The following is a 20,328-nucleotide window of genomic DNA, read 5'->3' on the forward strand; positions in this document are numbered from 1 at the left end:
AACGCTCGGCTCCTCCATCCTCTTTGCTCGAGAGCCGAGCGGCAGCGGTTCACAGATGCTCCCCTGATTCACGGCTGCTGCTCGGAGGGAGGAAGAGACCAGAGAGCTGCCAGGAGCTGGAGACCTTTCCTGTGACCACAGTATGTGAACAACAGCTTTTACCGGCTGGGACGTATCGACTGGGTTCAGATATCCCTCACCCATCACCTCCCAGTACCCCCCCCCCCCCTTCCCCTCCTCTCTTCTCCTCTCCATCTCTCCCTCTCTCTCTCCATCCCTCTGTCATCCCTGCTTTCCTCTGGTCTGTGCCGTCAGTCTGCCTCCAGCCCATCAGCTTATTGGCAGCTCCATCTTTCCACCCGGCTGAGTTATTGGAATTTGTTTGCTACTTTTCCTGCTTTGTATTGAAGCTGCACATGCACTGTGTGTGTGTGTGTGTGTGTTTGTGTGTGTGTGTGTGTGTTTGTGTGCCACCGGGTGTTATTGGGCTAATTGTCATTGATTGACTATAGTCAGCTTTATTTTTCTATTGATATTCCCCGTGTCGCTCCACCTCCCAGGGCGAGCTGCTGTCGGAGAGGATGTTCTCGTCCTCGTCCAGAAGCTCTCTGCTCTCGCCCTGGACGTCCATGGAGCAGTCGGACAGCGAGCGGCTGGACATCAGCACCAAAGTGCAGCTGCACGGCGTCCTGTGGAAGAGGCCTTTCGGACGCCCGTCGGCCAAGTGGTCCCGCAGGTGAGGTTCGATTTCTGTCTGAGGTCATTTCATCTCCTAACTCCACAAAGAGCTTCATGTTGGTGCAGCTGCTGTCCTGCCTCCATGGAAAGCTGATGGTTGGACTCTGGGGCAAGTTTAGAGGAAATCACATTTTGATTTAATTAAAAAAACGTACTTTCCTCTGAACGGCAATAAAAACATTAAATATTCACAGAGCAGCACCTCAAGTCTGTAATATATTCAACAACAAATTGATCATTAATTGACACACGTGTGAAGAATCTTTATTTCATTTTCATCTGCCTCTCCAGCCACAGTTCAAATTGTCTTTGCTCAATGTTTTCTCCTTGTTGAATCATTAACCTCTTTCCCAGTCGGGGGTTTTAAGCCAGACTGGTGACGTGTGTGTGAGCCGAGTGTTTTATGTAATGACAGGTCAACCAGTGCTCAGACGTTTCCCCGGCCTCACTGTATCCTGAGAGAATATATTTGGACCATAACATGCCTGGATTGGTTCCTTATGTCACGATAATGCTCTTAGTTTACATAACGGTTCAAACAACAATGGGGGGGGGGGAATCCAGAGAATCCACTTGCAGCACAGCCATGTGACCTTCAACCTCCGTCATAAAGGTCAAAACAATTTGAATTTGCCAGAACAGAGACTCAGCGGGTTTATGAATTTAGTTTTCGTCACCAGATTAAAAATTGGTCCGGTTTCATGATGGAGACAAACCTCAATATATCAGCTTCTACTTGAGTTTGAGTTGAGTTCCTCTTTCATTCCCTGAGCGTCTGTTCTCTGTGACTCTGGTGATTGGGTTCGATCTCCTGTGAGAGTCCACATCAGCTCCAGCTGGAGAGTGAAGCTGAGCTGTAGATCTGTTCAAAAGACTCCAATTCTCCAACAGTCAGCGGGAAACTTTTAAAATATGAAGAATTCTAAACACAGTTTGGTGGAAGCTGAGGATCATGGTTAATATTCACGGTCTGTGCTGTCAGGGCTCGACAGACACCAGGTGTGGCAGCAGGGGGCGCTCTTCCTCAGTTAAAGTTACGTGTGGTGTTGCTTTAAACAAATTTAAAGGTACAGTCCAACAGTTTCACACAGAAAAGACCAAATCAGTCGACGTCAGAAACATCTGAAGCTCAACATTAAACAGCAGCATGAGATACAGTAAATACATAAGCAGCTTATTCCCAGTATCAACTGGGCAGGTGACTGTGATGGTGAAATTATTTAGAACCATTTAAAGACGCTTAATGTTGAGAGTTTAGGACAAAGAGAAATCAGACTTTGTTGGAATATTAAAATCAAATCTATTTAAATAAAGCATCTATATGGGTTTATTTAATTTGAAGCTGGACGAGACGATCACATGACTGCTTTATCCTCTTCCTCGGTTCAAAGGTTCTTCATCATCAAGGACAGTTTCCTGCTCTACTACGCCGAGAGCGAGAAGAGAAGCTTCGACAGCAACAGATACTTCAACATCCACCCAAAGGTGAGCGGCTGCCTCCTCCACCACACTGACACCGTGAGGGCAAGGAGAAGGACCACATATCTACCTTTCAGATATTTAAATATTAACATTAAGGTTTTTTTGCCCATTTTATTAATAAGACAAGTTTTCTCACATGCACCTCGACAAGTGGGTTTGGTTATAATTTGAAAAGAGGAAGAAGCTTTTTTCTTGTTGTTAAAAACTAAGATATTGTACCTGGTGTAATAATCCAGACTCATATTAAGATGATATATGATATGATATATGTGTTGTTATGGTGTGTGTGATGTGTTTGTGTCTCAGGGCGTGATCCCTCTGGGAGGATGTGTGGTGTCGGCTCAGGAAAACATGGGGATGCCGTTTGCCATCGTCATCAACCTGGAGGATTTCACTGTAATAACCTGGTCTCCTCCTCATTCATCAGACTCACACACGTGCAGCTGCAGACACACAACAGACAAACACAAATGAACCCAAAGAAGGCGACGTGTGATAAATACACAAAGTTGTCTTCACCAAGGAGGTTCTGTTGTAAATATAAATAAATACAGACCATATGTTTGTGTGACTTTCAGCAGGACTACACAAAAACTAACAAAACAAGTTAGTTGTAATAGTAGTTAGTAGTTAGTATTTAATTTGTTGGTAGGTGGTAGTTAGTAGTTAGTATTTAGTTTGTTGGTAGGTGGTAGTTTGTTTGTTGGTAGTTAGTAGTTAGTAGTTAGTAGTTAGTAGTTAGTAGTGAGTTTGTTGGTAGTTAGTAGTTAGTAGTTAGTAGTTAGAGTAGTTCATCTGTTGAGCTGAGCAGAACTTTCTTAAGTCGTCTTTCATAAAAGTAATAACGTGAAGAATCCGACTGATCCGGACACAAACAGGAGACGTAACACACTGATGTTACTGAGACACGAGCGAGTTGCATCATCTTTATTTTGTTTATTGTTATTGTTGACGAGACGATTGCTCCTCTGCTCCTCAGGGAACCATCGTCCTGGCTGCGGAGTCCGAGGAGGAGCAGCTCCAGTGGATGGAGATGCTCCAGGAGTCGGGCAAAGTGTGAGTGATGTGACACAAACTGATAGAAATCCTGAACTTCTGAAGGAACAGTTTGTTTAACTGTCACTGATCGGTTTCTGCCCCCCCCCCCCCAGCACGTGGAAGAACGCTCAGCTGGGCGAGGCGATGATCGAGAGTCTGGAGGCCCAGGGGCTGCAGCTGGCCAAGGAGAAGCAGGAGTATCTGGGTAAACATGGAGGACGTCTTCTGAGCTCTTTAAGAAGATGAACCAACATGAAGCTGTTTGTGAGAACCTGTCTTGTTTCCTTAACTCCAGATAAACTGATGGAAGAAACTGAGGAGCTCAGTCAACAGCGGGCGCAGACAGAGGTGATGTTTACTCACAACAACAACAACAACAACAACAACTTGGTTTTAATTTGTGCTCCATAGATGTTTTTGAAGAAGCAATAAAAGGATTAAAACTTGTATTTTCAAGTGAACTTTAGATGTAATTCATGTTTATATAAGTCATTCTTGTCCACCAATAACTCCCCTGTTTGGTTATCTTATTATTTCCATTCGATTCTTACATTGTCAGAATCTTTTTCTTTTCAAGATTCACTTATTAGAATAAAGGATTTTGTCACTTTTCTCCTGTTAGAGAAAGATCTAATATTTGAGTTCATCGTTCAGTTTGTCTGTGATGACTCTGACTGTGTTCCTTCACGTGCAGGAGCTGGAGCGTCTCAACCAGGTCCTGGCGGAGGAGAAGATGAAGTTCGAGGAGGTGGTTCTGGAGCTGAAGTCCGAACAGGAGCAAATCAAACAGTAAAGAACTCTCCTCTTGTCTGGTCACGTTCAGCAGCGTCAGTCCAGCCTGTGAAGTAACTGGTTGTGTTGCGGACAGAGACCTGGACGGAACCACTCAGTCCCTGAAGGGAGTGGAGAGCGAGAAGGAGGAGCTGAGCAGCTTGACCGTGATGCTGCAGAAATCCATCGAGGTATGAGAAGAAAAGGTCAAATCCACGTTCCACAGATTCTCCTGCAGCTTCTGTGAAGGTTGATTTAGACCCAGACACGGAGTCATCTGTTAAAATCAGCTGGTAAATCCATCAGGCTCAAATCCTGTTAAACGTCAGGTTTGTCAGTGAATGAATGTGAATCCCAAGTAAAGGATTTCAATGCAAAAAGCATGGTGGCCTAATTCTCTGTGGTTTATTTGTTAAGTATAATCTTTTTTACACATGAAATAAAATATTTATAATATGTTTAAGAGTAAAACTAGTCCTAAATAAATATATCACATGTTGACAATTGAGGGATTTTAGGAGAAGAGTCCAATTTTATTAGAAAAAACAAAAACAAACAAACAAATACAAACAAAACAAAGAAAGAAGCATAAACAAGAAAGGACAGATTTTAAATTGAACTCCAGGTCCATTTACTCTGAAGCGTTTCCCGGAGCATTTACCAGCAGAGCCAGTAAGTGGACTTTGATTTACGGTTTGAACTCCACACTCTCTATTCTTTTGATTTAATTAAATAAACATGAGACATTATGTCATCTAACATGTGCTATACGCAGCACTCTGCTCCTCTAGATCATCCTGGACTGAGAGTCAGTGGTTGTGTTTGGCAGGAGCTGTCTCAGGAGAAGCAGAGAACCCTGGAGCTCCTGGGGGTGAAGGAGCAGGAGCAGGCCGAGGAGGAGAAAGAGGAGCAGGAGGGGGAGAGCTCCTGCAGGAAGTCGTCTGAGGGCGGAGACGAGCTCGGGGACGGGGACCTGCTGAAGGACCTGCGACACATCGAGGAGCAGATGAAGCTCCTGCTGAAGGAGAAGGAGCTGGCCGACGAGAAGTGAGCGACTCTGAATGTTCTGACATCCACAGAGTAGAACTTGTCTCCAGCTGGAAACTCTGATAGATTCACTCGATTATTCATCGACTGCAGAGAAACTCTGAGCTTCAGACTGTGTTCCACCGTCCGAAGGGTCAAACTCGGCTGTTTCCAGCTGCACTGTTTGCTAATGGCTCAGAGGATGTGACTACTTGTGGAAATGTGTATTGATCCCTGAACCACCAGCCGCTCACAGGCAGCAGGTATCGACTGTGCAGCTCTGATGTCGAGCAGCGACTCACAGCTTTGTGTTTCCATCAGCTGCTGCCGACTAATACACAAACACTCAGTAAGAGTACAGTGTGTATCTGTCTCATTTCTACAAAGTTCAATTCAAGTTATTTAGAGGAAACACGTTTATTTTACAATAACTATTTATATTTAATTACAACAGAAACCTTATAAACATCTGTTATATATATACTGTATATATCGATTGGTAATAGATAAATAATCTTTCAATGATCCCCTTGTAGGAAATGTGAGTTTTAAAGCAGAACATGAACAGAATAGATACAGATACAAAAATAATAGAATACAAATAAAATAGGAAGAGTTTAACACAGAATATAGAAATTGAAGAAGTGGCAGTTTATTCAAGTTTATTTCCCCAAAGGTCAAACTATTTCTTTGAGTGTCTCACAAATGCAAAATTATGTTTTGTTCTCCGTGTTTGCTGTTATAACCTTGGATCTACATCACAGGTGTGTGTTTGTGTGTTAGTGTTTAATTCCACAAACACAACAAAGCAGTATCATTTTTAGTCTTATGGAGTTTGCAGAAGGTTTTTAAATCCGGGCGTCGTGCTCCATGTTTGTTCTTGTGCTTCAGGCTGAAGGAGAAGGACCAGCGAGCTAAGGACCTGCAGCAGGAGAGGGAGTTCTACTCGTCTCAGGCTCGGACGCTGCAGCAGTCGCTCTGTCAGCTCACTGTGGACAAACAGCAGACTGAGGCCGAGCTCAAGGTAACGCAGCATGACTCAGCAGCATGACTCAGCATGAGGTCAGAGTCAGCATGAGGTCAGAGTCAACCTGAGGTCAGGCTTCTGATTGATAGTTTCACAGGACTGTTTCTCACTTTCTTTATCAGTGCAATATTTTACTACTTCTGAGTGTGTGAGATGTGAATTTCAATCTTCTACTTCCATCAGATGAAAACAGAAATCAGGTCTGAGTTTCCTTCAGCGGTTCAACAGCAGATCCTCTGGAGTTTCCATAGATATCCAGAAAAGTGACTCATCTTTAACTTATGTGTGTGTGTGTGTGTGTGTGTGTGTGTGTGTGTGTGTGTGTGTGTGTCTCAGGTGGAGATCGAGTCTCGGGTTGAGCTGGAGCAGAAGCTGCAGCAGGCGGAGGAGGCTCTGCAGGATCTGGAGAAAGGCCTGAACTCACTGGAACGAACCAAAGAGCGAGACGAGAAGATGAAGGGGGACGTGACTCATCTGAGGAGTGAGTGCATCCGTAACTGCCCCCCCACCCTCCCATCTGCATGTGGTAGATCCAGTTTGAGGAAACTGGTTGATACAGATAAAAACAAAACTCCAGTAACTTTCCAGTTGTTTCCAGTCACTTTTATTAGTCTGACAGGGTCTCGCTTTGTGTTGGTTTGAATTTAGATTATTTTCAGTATCTCTGTCAGATACATGAAATACACACCTGACCTCTAATTCAACACATTTACTACCAACAGATGAATTGTCAGACACACACACACACACTCTTGTGACTGCCTTCATCTGGACAGAAAGTGTATTACATGTTAATGATATCAAGATAAAAGAAGAAATTTGGTTTGAGTTCAGTCGTCTGTGATTAATTTGAGAGAGAATAATCTCAACTGTTCATCCCCTCCGTGTTTTTAAATCATGATGAAAATTATAATATTTAACTGCACTGGTTCACTGTTATCAACTAGTTTAGATTTCAGAGAACAGTGAGCACCCTTGTGTATCTGATGTGTGTGTATGTGTGTGTGTGTGTGTGTGTGTGTGTGTGTCCAGAGTTCTTTGAGGAGTGTATCTGTGCAGCAGAGATCGAGGCGAAGCTTCCAGCGATCATGAAGAACGCTGTGTATCTCCACAAAGCTGCCGCTCGCAGGATCAAGAGCTGCCGCATCCAGAGGAGAGCGTCCAGACGCCACTGGTGTGAGTGGGACGACCACAACAGACACAACCTGTTCCCACTGAACCCATCTGGGTTCACATCTACAGCTAAACACAACAAATGTCTTCTTATCCCTCAGCATTCTGCCCCTGAAGCTAAATATCTGTCTGTTTTAATCTGAACCTCCAAATTATTATTATTTTTAATTTGTCAAACTGTGTATTTGTTTTATTTGAGAATCACAATAACACTAGTTATGTGACAATGACACAATTTGTAACATAAAGAGCTGTAACTCATGACTATTCTTATTATTGATTAATTTTTAAATTAAACAAATACATTCAAGTTACATGAGATAAAAACTGGAACCAGTTAAAGTTTGGTATTAATGCTCATTTAATCAAAAACAATTCATTAATTTTAAGAATTTCTGTCAATTCATTTTCTATTGATAGACTAAAGGTCTCATGTGATCGGATATCTTATTAGATGTTATTCAACGAGCTTCCTGTTGGAGTCCTAAAGTCTCTGTGTCTCTCTGCAGTGAAACACTCGCAGTCGTTCGCCGTCACCGGCTCTGACGGCGGCAGCATGGAGGACCTGAGGGAGACGGCCCGGCGCCTCACCACCGACAGCAGCTTCCGACAGAGCGTCTACAAGATCATCACTCGCATGGACGCCTCCACCACCTGAGAGGAGAGAGAGGGCGAGGCGCTGCAGGAGAGAAGGTGCCGAGCTTTACCTCCTCAGTCAGTGAAGTAGAGAACCCCCCCCCCCCCCCCCCCCGCATCACACAGAGAAACACAAAGAAATCGAAATGCATCAAAATAAAGTTTAACAGACTCTGAATAAACCTGATATTCAGTTTGTAAAAAACACTTCATGGACGTGGACAGAACCACAGAATCCTTAAATCCAGAGCAATGTGGACAGAAGACGTTTCCAAGTCGATGAGTTTTCAATCAAAAACATGTGAATGAAGCCTAAACTATTTAAAACCAAGAGGGCTTTGCTAAAAATATTAGATAGAATAAAAACTTTCCGTCTGTTACGTCATCAGGAGGCTGACAACAAATTCTAACTTTGTGTGTAACATAAATAAACATCAAATCAACTTATTATTAATATCGGAAAAAACAAAAGTGAAAGAAGAGATTTTTTAGTTCCTGTTGTTCTGTCGTCCATGAAACTGTTTTAACTGAAAAATGATTTAAGATTTAGATTTTACAACGTGTCCTCATCAAACCAGTGAATAACACTGAAATAAATATATTTACTCATTGTATTACTCATTTACGTGTTGTACTTGTATATATTTTTGAGGTACTTAAATATGAAGCCACGACTTATTTCAAGAACATGTAAAGAGATTTACCCTCTAAACTTCTCAGAAGAAGAATTTTAACAGCTAACGTGATTCAATATTTCACAAAGATGAGAGAACAAACTGAACTTTTACTGATATAAAACAAGATCAAATGAGCCTTACTGGTGTAAATAGGTTCCACCAGTTCCACCACACTGTAACACATGAAGAGATGATAGTGTAGAGACCTCACCGGTGTTTTAACAGCAGTCGTCGGTGTGACTGTAGACTCGTCCCTTCACTTTCTAGAGTTTTCATCACTTTCTAAAATGCAGTCTCGAATATAAAATCAGTACAAGTATAAAATATTATAAAATATTCACAGGTTGATTAGCATATAGAAAGGATGATGCACGTCCATCTCGAAAAATGTTTGTTTTTATTCTTCTCTTTGTCCAGATGTGAGTTAACAGAGCGTTCATGACAACAATGATCTCAGACGTGTTCATTATTGCTACATATGAAAATCTGTTACTGTCCAAGCAACTCAATGTAATTTAACAGAAGCAAGCAGATGATGATAATGTACAGATGTGACCTGACAGCAGAACGATGGAGGAGGAGGAGGAGGAGGAGGAAAGGTAGAGGGTCATTGAAAGGACTGAGCAAAATGCCTGATGCTAATAAAGCTTTGTTTGAACCTCGTGGAAGTCTCTTCATTTCCTCAGGTGAAAGGTCGGCGGCTCACGTCCCGTCATTAGCAGCACGATAAATGGCACTGGTACTGGTTGAATAGAAAAAACTTTGATGTGGATCCACTGGAGGAGGAGAGACGTTCAGCTGGGAGGGAGGGGGGGGGGGGGGGGGGGATCTAAGGTCACATGACCAGAACCTGGAGCACAGAACAAGACAGAATTCTGTTTAGGTCACATTTATATGGGAAACACTTTAAACGGCTTGTAGAACAATACAATTAAATAAATAAAACCAAATAAAGACATTTTAATTGCTCATGATGTCATTTCTTCATGAATAAAGAGATAAAACAGTAACATCTCAAAATATAGAATCACACAATATGTTGATTATGACAACAAATGTGACAAATTATCTCATTTGATATTGAGATTTAAAAAAGTTATAAAACTTAAACCGACAGAAAAAGTCACAAGTCAGGGGTGACCTCATGTTGAGAGTCGTACCTGTGTGCATGTTGTGTTCTGTTCCTGTGTGTTCATGTAACCTGACATCACAACCTGCCACTCGCCCTCCACCCTCACGTCGCCCTCCATAAGCCGCTCCTCTGCTGCGCTAATGCTACAAATGTCAGATTCATTCTGGTGTTTATCAGGAATCCAGACACACAACTGTCTGACGTGCTCCTTCTACTTCCTGGTCACATGTGGGCCAGGGGCTGTGGTCATTGCTCAGCCTTTCACTGACGTTAATCTAACAAGCCAAACAGAGGGAGCTGCTGCCACACAGATCCGCCCCCCCCCCCCCCCCCCCCGAGGGCAGTCGTGTAATATTCCCACGCAGTCTCATCCACCTCCTGCTGCTCTATCCCATCTCTATCGCCATGGCAACAGCTCCATCACCGGGTGCATCGCCCTCTTTTTTTTTTTTTCAATCTGAGAGATGTAGGATTAGTGCAGCCGGAGCTCTGTTAAACTCGGCTTGAGTGTTTGTTAGTGACGCTTTTCTTCTGCCCCTGGGCCGGTCGACCCCCGGTGGTTCCAGGGGTCATGTTTCTGGTAATCTCCGTGTGTGTCTGTGTGTGTGTCTGTGTGTAATTCTACTTCGTGTGCTGAAGGCCATGGCAGCGTAACAAACCATCAGAGGAAGGAAATAATCACTGGTACCTGTTGACCTTGGTCCGGGCACCAGGCAGCTGCTGGTGTCTGATCCACTGTGAAGGGGGTGGTGGTGGGGGGGGGGGCTCGTCTCTCAGAGCACTTCACTGTTTATCGTAGCACTTGACGAAGATGAGAGGGAGGAAGAGTGGTTCCGCGGCAGGAGCCACTGTCCTCTGATGCTCGTGCACATGGACTTCCTGTGCTGGATTGTCGACCTGGGGCTTTATTTCTTGTTTATAAAAAATACGGATCCCTCATTGTTGCTTCAGGGCTCTGGAGCCGTCTTTCTTCTGCTTTTGATTTCTTCTTCGGCTTAATTTCCCCTCACAGGAGTGCTTCCTTAAAAGCCCCTGCAGTTGTCATGGACTTGTGCTTCCTGGTAAACAAAGATTCTTTTCATTCGGTAGCTGAGAGACAAAGTAGAGAGCAAAGAGAAAGAGAGTCTCTGCACTCTCGTCTAACATGAAGTCTACTGGGTTCCCACACGGGCTCTAGAGTCTGAGTCTCCTTTCATCCACGATACAAAATGATTTGGTTTGCTTTGATAGATAAATGATCAAAATGTAATCAAAGCAGCTGATGGGTAAAGATATGTCAGGACAAAGTAACACTGTGGGGGTGAGGAGGAGGAAGAGGAGGGTAGAGCTGTTGGGTGATGAGGGTCATAACGAAGGTCAAGCACAGGAGCAGAGAGTTCACGCCGACACGCTGGGTTCACTTCTCGCCCATGCAGGCCTTCAGCTGCGCCTCCAGGTTCATCTTATCAAACGTACGCATGTTGGTCTCCTCCCGCACTTTGTCTCGCACGTGGAACGAGGCGCGGGCCACGGAGCGAGCGCTCTCCAGCACCGCCCTCTTCTCTCGGAAGATCTGCTCGCTCTTCTCCAGCTTCCTCTCGATGGACTGCAGCAGCTCCGTGCGCCTCTGCTTCTCCTCCTCCGCCACGCGCTGCCTGTTGAGCTTCTGGAGGCGCTCCTTCTCCTGGCGGCTCTGGGTGGCGCGCTGAGCCTTCTCCTTGGCCCTCTCCTCGGCCACGAGAGACGCCTGCTGGGCTCGCTTCTCGGCCTCCTTCGCTCGAGCCTCCAGCTGCTGCTGCTGCTGCATCTCACGCTTCTCTGCAGCCTTGCGTGCTTTCTGGATCTGCTTCTCCTCACGCTTGGCCTTTTCCCTCAGCTCCTGCCCTCGACGCTCCACTATCTGTTCGTAATTCTCCAGGGAGCGACTGAGCTTCTCCTCCGCTGCCCTCCTCGCCTCCTCCCTCTCCTCCTGTTCCCGGCGAGCGATTTCCTGTATCAGGGCGGCGTGACGTCTCTTCTCTGCCTTGTTCAGACCCAGTCTCTCCTCCTGGGCCTGGTGCTCCTTCTCTTGCCTCTTCAGCTCGGCCATGGTGAGCTTCTCCTTCAGCAGCAGCCTCTCCTGCTCCAGCATGGCCGCCCTCTCCTCCTCCAGCGCCTTCAGGTTCTGTTCTTGTAGAACTTTCTTATGCTTCCCCTCTCGTGCCGCCTGCTGCAGCCTCAGCAGCCGGCTGCGCTCCTGCTGCTCGGCCAGCTCCCTCCATCGCTCCTCGCTCTCCTCGGCCTGACGCATCTTGGCGGCTGACGACTGGCGTTCCTGTTGGCTCAGTCTCCGCTGGCGGATGGACACCTGTGTCTGCCACACTCGCTGGCACTGGAGCACGGCGCGCTGCTTCTCCCTGTCCTCCTGCTCTCGCCGGAGCTCGTCCATCCTGCGCTCGCTGTCCCACTGGAGGTGAGCCACGTAGCGGGTCTGACTCATGATGTCTTCCTCCTGGAATCTGGCGAGCATCAAGGCGGCGATTTTGCGGTCGCGCTCGGACACGGCCTTCAGGCCTCGACGCCCCACCTCCCTCACTATGCGCTCCACCTTCTGGGTCGTCTGGAGGGAGTGGCTCAGGTCGCCCAGGCTGAGGCTGCGACCCATCAGGGAGTTGAAGGTCGCCATGGTGCGAGCGCGGGGGCTGGAGAATTTCGCCCAGTGATCTCGTGCTCCGTCCCAACTGTAAGAGGAGGAAGCCCCGGACTCTGAAGAGGTGCATGTGGTGGTGGTGTTGGTGGTGGTGGTGGAGGTGGAGCAGCAGACAGGATCCATCCTTCGCTGTAAGGACTCCATTGAATGGCTTTTTACTTTCCCCTTGGATTGAGATCCATGATGTCCGTTGTGCTGAGAGATCGCTGCTCCTGTTACACCATTAGGAGGCGCCCCAGAGCCCTGACCTGCAGGCTTTGACACCGAGGATGCTAAAGTGGAGTTGGCTCTGGGGAAAGAAGGCGGTTTTGGTGTTGATCTGGGGAAAGTGTTTGAGGATTTACCACCGGAGGACTTCCTGACTACAGGTGGCGGACCGGACGAGAGAGGCCGCGTGGTTTTTACTTTTTCGGCTGAGGAGGACGAAGGAAGTTTGGCAGATCCTTGGAAACTCTTGGATGATGGCGAAGAACCATTTTTGAGGGATAGAGGAGACTTTGCTTGGGCAGGTTTAGAGGGGGTGCTATGACTGGAGGCTTTAGGTAAAACATCTGGACCTGGTTTGGAGGCTGGACCTGCTGCTCTGGAGGAGGCTCTAGCATCGAGGGCTGAGCTGGAGGTCACGGCAGGCCCAGATTTAGGAGGCTGACTGGAGCCAGAGGAGGATTTATCCAAAGAGGAGGATGACACGCTGCTGCTGCCGTTGACTGTCGCCTGCTGAACCCTTCTCTTCTCCTCCCGGACGATCCTCTCCCTCTCCTCACGGCACTGCCTCAGTTTGGCGTGCCTGTCCCTCTCGTAGACCTCAAACATCCCTGCAGCGACGCGCATGGAGCGGCCGGGAGCCTCTCGGGCGAAGTCGCCAAGCGGGCGGGCCAGCATCTCCACAGGTTTGACCCCACAGCGAGCACATGCCTCCAGAGAGCGGGGGCTCGTCAGCACGTAGCGGCTGCCTTCTGCAACCGGCGAGTCAAAGTTGTACAGGTCCAGGTGCAGCTTGGGCGACGGGTCGGTCTGAGTCGGTGGCTGCTGAGGCGTCGCCCCCTGAGAGGCAGCGTGGCAGGGGCTCGGCTCAGAGCTGCCGGTGGGCGGCGTCTCGAAACCAGCATCTCCATCCTCTTCTGTTGTTGTGCCGTCGGCTTCTTCCGGCAGTCGGGGGTGTTCAGGGGCCACAGCCGGCGTCTCGAGCTGTGGACCTTTACACTTGTTCTGCTCCTCAGCCTCCGAGGGGTCGACCATAGTTGGGTGATACTGTGGGGAGAGAGAGGGAGAGGTGGTGAGGGGGTGAAAGTGGACAGTGGGGGGGGGGGGGTGCTACATGTGGATCAAACAGTGGGACGAGGTTTCAATTAGAGGATGATAACATTCAGTCCGAGGCTTAAGAGAGATGCAGTGTGTGGGGGAGGGTCAGAACTCAGTCTGCTCGCATGCATGAGCACATATTCATGCACTCAGTGATTTTACACCAGATGAGACATTTCCCCTTCGGGGGGAAGTGACAAAAAACACACACACCACCGTCCTTTAATAGAGGAGCTATTTTTGGCCGAGTTACTGGGCTGAGAGAATCTGATTACTCATATCTTTCACTCTACATCACACAATCAACCTAGAAATCAAACCAGGGCCCGGAACATACATAAATCATCAACTCATAGTAAAAACTGGAAGATGAAATAAAGAGATAGAGGAGAAGAGAAGATGGAAATCAAATCCCTGGTTGGATCTACGGGGCGCAGGGAGGCCTGGACTCTTCTCCAGTGCCTCAGCAGCCTCTTCTGCACACACACGTCAAAAATAGATGCACTTACATTCAATTGAAAACGAAAACGACTCTTGATCCGACAGATTGAATCGGATTGTGTGTTTAATGCGCGGCTGCAGTTTGCTGCGCTGCAACGAGGACAATATGAATGTTGTCTGATCCCTGTGGCTTCATTTCATGTCGCACCACACACACACACACACACACACACACACACACACACACACACACAGACACTAACCTGCCAGTTTGCAGAGCTCTTTCTGAACCGGTGCTTTGTTCCCCTGTAATCCGTGCAGCGCCCCTTGTCCCCCGCATAATATCAGGTTTCAGGGGAGAAGCCTCGGGCCATGGACCCGGCGATGGAGCATCACATCGCCGCCATCCTCTAGCTGCAGGAGGGCGGATTGCAGACGGAGCCTGTCACCGGGAATCAAACCTGCGTCCTCCTGGCCTCCTCGATCGACACAGAAAACCCGGCACCGCGGGGAAGGTAGCGGTTCACAGACGTCTCGTGTTCAGCTTCCTGTTGTTGGTCCCTGCGCAGAGTGCGTCCCCTCGGTCTCCACCTGCTTCTCCTCCTCCTCATCATCATCCCTCCATCTCTGCTTCGTTAGCTCCGCCCGCTCGGTGGGAAGCTGCTGAACACACGGTGCAGCGGACCCACATCAGGCTTAATACACACAACAACAACAACACACTGGTGGTTGTGTTGCTGCTGCTGCAGGCCTGTACATCAGTGTGCCTCTACGAGCATCTTCATCATCATTTCATCCAGTTAACATCATCATTTATGATTCTTTATTATTTATATCATTATTAGTATTTGTATTCACGGTCATTACATACGTATAATGTAAACAAAATGTATGGTAAACACGAATGTATCTAATAATGTTTAGTTTTTTTTTTATCTGTGGCCCATCGTAAATCCCATATTGTGTAACAGCTGCCACCCACACGCTGTAGTTACTCACTACAACAACTAGAGGGCGCTGTAATATCATAGATTCATGATTTGAGGGTAGCAGAGGCATCAGGTTAATAGATGGAGACACCCCCCCCCCCACACACACACACACACACACACGCACAGACCTCACTTCATTAAAAACAATTTAACTCTAGAACATTTCCTGTTTTCTGCTTTTTGAATCGTTTTTCAGGATCTCATGGTCACACATTCCTGATGTGGCCCCTGATCTCAGAGATATTCAATAAAGATGAACACTAACATCTGCTGAGTGATGACTGGTTGATATCTGTGCAGCAGATTTAGCTTGAGGTGAGAGGTCAGAGTCCCAGTGACCAGGATTCACTGGTTTTCATCATCAGTGGTTTTTACAACCTCGATACAGAAACTTCAGTCAGTCAGATTCTGTATCTTAACTGGGTTTTGTAAATATGGAGGATGCACAATGACCGAGTTTGCATTTGAAACATGTAAATTATCTGAAGTAAACCTTGCAGAAGAAAAAATGAGTCACTTTATGATTTATTTAGATTTTTACTCCTTTTTTCATGTGCATGTATTTTTCTCTGAGGTGTGTTGTAAAAGCAAGACGGAGGAACATGTGTGTTTTGAGGGGTGTTGTGTATCCAATAAAAAGTCAGACAAACATATTGATAAAATCTGTTTACATGAGCCTTTCATGGACATATTGGTATCGGTATCAATGTTTGCCTATATGTGCATACATTTAAATAAACAGAATAATCAGAAAAGAATTGCAATTATATTTAGATTTTATGTTAAATAAGTTTTCTCCTTAATATCTGTATCACCAGATATTAGGGTGATACATAACTGGTGATACAGATATTAAGGAGGAAACAAATTTAACATAAATATAAATATAATTGCAAATTTTTTGTGTTGATGCGTCTGTCAGTATCTCTTACAGACGCATCACAGACTGACTGTGATGCGTCTGTCAGAGAGAGTTTCAGCTCGTTGCTGTTAAATCAGTTTTAATAGTTTTAAAACTGACAGAGTTACTGAACAAGGTTATAATAATAATAATATAAAGTGATGCAGTGTGTTTGTATCTAAACAGCCTGGTCTGGTTCTGTCCAGTCCGAGCGGTTCAACCAGGATTAGATAACTCTGGGTGAAAATGGCAGAGATGGTGACCCACTAAACTCCTGACCCGGTGTGGGGAACAGTGCGAATTTAATTGGCCCCGCCCTTGAGCCGTATCAGGGGGACAGCGGGTAACAAGTGACAACAGGGAACGTGCTGGCTGGCTTGTTAACTGGGGGCATGGGGTCTGGGAGGGGGGGCCAAAGGGGAGCGGGGCATGGGGTGGTTGCTGCACAGTTCACTGGTGCAGGGGTATGCTCCACAGAATTCCTGTGTTTTTGTTTTTGTTTTTGGTTGGGCATGCTCCCCACCACCAGAGCTGGACTGGGGGGTTCATCGAGAGGTGAGGCGCTCGGAGCGGTCATGGAGACCACTGCTACTCCCAGCTGGTGGCCAGGGCCCGGGGAACCGAACCAGTCCAGAGGTGCACAGTCCTGATGGGGACAACGACAATGAGATTAATTTAAATCACATTTATTTCTGTTTTAAGTTAAATTAAGAAAGCAAAAATCCTCCCAGATTCAGATAATATTAACTCTCTGTATTTCTATTATGTTTGTCTTGATGGAGCAGATGCGCAAAATCAACACATCCAGGACTAAATTAATTCAGTAACTAATTTTATTAGTCTATTTTCTATGAAATACATATTTAAAAGCCTTTTTAAAATACACTATGTTGACATTTAGTATAACTGCAGCCAAGGCACTGATCAATTGATTAATCGAATTGAAAGAATTGAAACTAAAAACATGTTTCTTTTTCCATTATGTGGATATGGTTCATAGTGGGTGAAGTATTTTTTGCTTTGCTTTGAGCACTTTTGCTGTTTCTGGTTAGTTTTGTCAGTAGTTACGTCATAAAACAGCCAAAAATTACATATTGGTAAAAATCTGCCACGTGTCTTTTCCTCTTTAGCTGTCATTATTTTCTCATTTCTGTTTCTTGGACAACTTCAGTAATGACAGCTGGTAGTTTGCCATTGTGGAAACTAGGCTTTCAAACATATTTAACTTTCTGATTATTGTGAAACACACTCATAAATTGTTCAGGGATAACTCACATATTCTGCAAATACTAAAAAGTATCCAGAAAAGTGAACAGGGAAAGTTCATCCTCCCAAAAAGTCGTTTTCATGCATGATTACTGACACGTTGGTAATACCAAAAGTATTCATCAAGTCCTCAGAGTATAAACTGAGCTTTGGAAAATATGTTCGAGGACCTGGAGTCCACCAGCAAGTGATTGATGAAGAAGTCTGTAGCTGGAATAACAGAGTTAGGGCAGCATCCGAGCCATTTGGAGGATCTATGTGCCGACTCGCCTTAAAACAGCCAATTCTAACACTGAGGCAACACATGACCTCAGGCGGGAGCTCGCACAGAGACACACAGACGATCACCAAGTTTGGCTGAACGACCCCGACAGTCTGCAGCCTCGGCTGAAATCCACTCACCCGTTTCATTCCTCCTCAAGAGTCACACCTGATTTTCAGCTCGACATGAGCGCCGAGGTTTGACAAGTGCGGAGAAAGACATGGAAATAAAGAGGATCCAGTCGACCTCAGTGCGTTCCCACCCCCCCAGAGGGATTCTTACTTTCCACATTTATATATTCTACTAGTGCTGCAGTGGATCGTGCCAAAGAGGAGACTGTGGGGGTGTTCACTCAGAGCAGCAGGACTTTCAGTGCTCAGATGATGATGGGATCTCTGCTGCTCAGTCTTATTTATGTCATTTCTATGTTTTACATTCAGAATCAGTCTGTTTCTAATATTCATAGGATATATTGTGAATTATTATGAAAAGACAGCGGCAGCATCTATAACCTGCAGTAAATAGGATTCAAAACTTTGAATTACTTGATTGAGAAACGAAGTAATGACATTATCGCGGTCGATAGCTAAAAACATATATATAGTAATACACAAAACAAAAGGAGTTTATTTTGTCAATGCATAAATGTATTCATTTATTCATATAACTCCAGGTTTACAGAATTTTTTGAATAATCTTTATAATATAAGTATTAATAACTAGTCAGAACCTGTAAACAAACACGATGAAGGCAGCTCCAGTCCTTTGAACTACTTTATTTTTTATTTTCAGCTATGGTCGGTGTCCAAAAATTATTATAATATTTCCCAATATTAAATTAGATCTTTATGTTTTCTCTGACTCAATCAACTGCAATATTAAGTGATAGTTACACACAAATGCAACAACAATAAAATTAATTATTAATTAATAATATATATGAGTGTATCATTTACAGGAATCACTTACTTCTACTCTTGCTACTTTAGGCACATTTGAATAGTTTTATAATTGTACCTTTATGAGTAACTTTCACCGCAGGGATTTCCTTGTACTGTAATATTTTAATATGGTAATGATACTTAAATTACAGGGACATGTGTTCCAACACTGCGAGAGGCAGACACTGGATTACTGGAGCCAAATATTTATATTTCAGACTTTCCTTTTTAGTTTGATATCTGATGAGTTATTACAGACAGACAGATAGAAAAATGGAAAATGAGCTGTACGGATGTGGATCGTGAGAAACCTGTAAATGGACGATGTTGTGTTGATATAATGCATTTTCTCAACAGTCCAGTGTTTTCACTCTGCTCACTGTGCTGCCCTGCTGGAGCTCCGTGGTCCTGTGAAGACTGAGACCTTTAGTTGCCCCCCCATCCACATTTCCAGCCTCGGTTTGCCAACAGAGAGAGGGACACGTTTTCTGGACAGTTTCGACAACTACCCCTCCTGACCCTTCGCTTTCTTCAACCACCCCCCCCCCCCCCCCCCCCCCCCCCCCTCCCTCTGCTCTGTCTTCTGTGGGACGGTACAGGGGTCTCATGCGGGTGTGGAATAGTCCCCCTCCTCAGTGGAAGGGGAAAAGGTCCCAGAGACTGAGCTGTTAATTCAATCAGCGGAGCGGTATGCTCAATTAGGCATCCATAAGGGCCCTGGACGGGTCCAGGGGCCCTGAGGAGGGCAGGCGGCCCAGTCCCCAGGAGGTGTTAATTGTGGATGACAGTGTGTAAACAGTGGGGTGAATAGACAGCGCAGGTGCGGGACACCCCAGTCCAGACTCAAAAGCCCTTTTCACACCCATGGCTCTCTGTTTCTACTTTCTCTTTCATTCCCTCCCTTGTGGACAAAATGCCTCACATCTCTGATTAATGTCACAGATAATTTGGCTTTGTGGGCTTATTTATTTGTTGCTGTGCGTTTCGGTCACAGGCATGTTTCCACACCAGCTCCAGTGTGTGTGGTTGTGTGTGTGTGTGTGTGTGTGTGTGTGTGTGTGAAGAGGGTAATAATAGACCAGGTTACTTCTGTCCCAGTGAAGGGCTGAACCCGGCTCCTCGTTGTCAGGAGCCAGTGAAACCTGCGGCCAGTACATGTAAAATATGTGGAATTTATTAAATCAAATCCAGATGACACTTAAGAAAGAGAGGGCTTTCTATCTGCCCCCCCCCCCTCCCCCCACCATCCCTCTGTCTGTCTTTCATTCAGGACTGTGATTGTGTTTGCTCGTGTTTGACAATACTAACTTTACAAGAGCGATCAGACACACACACACACACACACACACACACACACACACACACAGGAGATAAGACAAGCTCATTAGCAAAACCTCAGGGTAGAAATACCTCATTACAATGAGAGTCAGACTTTACACACTTTACGTAAGCAAAGGTACAGATCAGTGCAGTAGTTAATTACAAATTAAAGTACTTCCCTATTTGTTTTATCAATACCTGTACATATTTTAAAAACAGATAATATGTTTTGCATGTGAACGTTTATTCTTAGATTGTAAACAATGAGTGGATTGTCGGACAAATTTAAAAGAGGGAAAAACTTCATGTTTCCTCCTGAAACGTTCTGGAGTAGAAGCAGAATGTAGCAGTAACTTGAAATGTGATATAGAGAAGTACCTCGAAATTGCATTGCATAAAAAAATACTAATGTAAGTTTACTGTAAGTTTCAGGAATAGTAACCTAAAAAAAAGCTAATAACTAATTTAATTTCTGTGGTTTAAATAAAAACAATGCAATGAGTTCATCATTGGTGTTGTGAGAAAAATCTTGTGG

At 45.4% G+C, this 20,328-nt stretch overlaps 2 protein-coding genes across 2 annotated transcripts; one reads left to right on the forward strand and one right to left on the reverse strand.

Moving 5' to 3' along the window:
- Positions 1-8: 8 nt before the first annotated feature.
- plekhd1 (pleckstrin homology domain containing, family D (with coiled-coil domains) member 1) lies at positions 9-9,230 on the forward strand. The gene is made up of 14 exons (XM_062396720.1): positions 9-140; positions 561-736; positions 2,130-2,223; positions 2,527-2,616; positions 3,200-3,276; positions 3,372-3,463; positions 3,554-3,606; positions 3,953-4,047; positions 4,127-4,220; positions 4,859-5,076; positions 5,947-6,079; positions 6,419-6,563; positions 7,115-7,258; positions 7,765-9,230. The coding sequence occupies exons 2-14, from the start codon at positions 582-584 to the stop codon at positions 7,911-7,913; spliced, it is 1,539 nt and encodes a 512-aa protein (XP_062252704.1). The 5' UTR covers positions 9-140; positions 561-581; the 3' UTR covers positions 7,914-9,230.
- An 814-nt stretch (positions 9,231-10,044) lies between these two features.
- On the reverse strand, positions 10,045-14,905 carry ccdc177 (coiled-coil domain containing 177). The gene is made up of 2 exons (XM_062396721.1): positions 14,375-14,905; positions 10,045-13,619 (listed from the first exon to the last, which is right to left on the reverse strand). Exon 2 carries the CDS (start codon positions 13,605-13,607, stop codon positions 11,097-11,099), a length of 2,511 nt encoding a protein of 836 aa, XP_062252705.1. The 5' UTR covers positions 13,608-13,619; positions 14,375-14,905; the 3' UTR covers positions 10,045-11,096.
- Positions 14,906-20,328: the final 5,423 nt, after the last annotated feature.

The sequence above is a fragment of the Platichthys flesus genome, chromosome 10 (genome assembly GCF_949316205.1).
Source record: "Platichthys flesus chromosome 10, fPlaFle2.1, whole genome shotgun sequence".
Classification (NCBI taxonomy): domain Eukaryota; kingdom Metazoa; phylum Chordata; class Actinopteri; order Pleuronectiformes; family Pleuronectidae; genus Platichthys; species Platichthys flesus.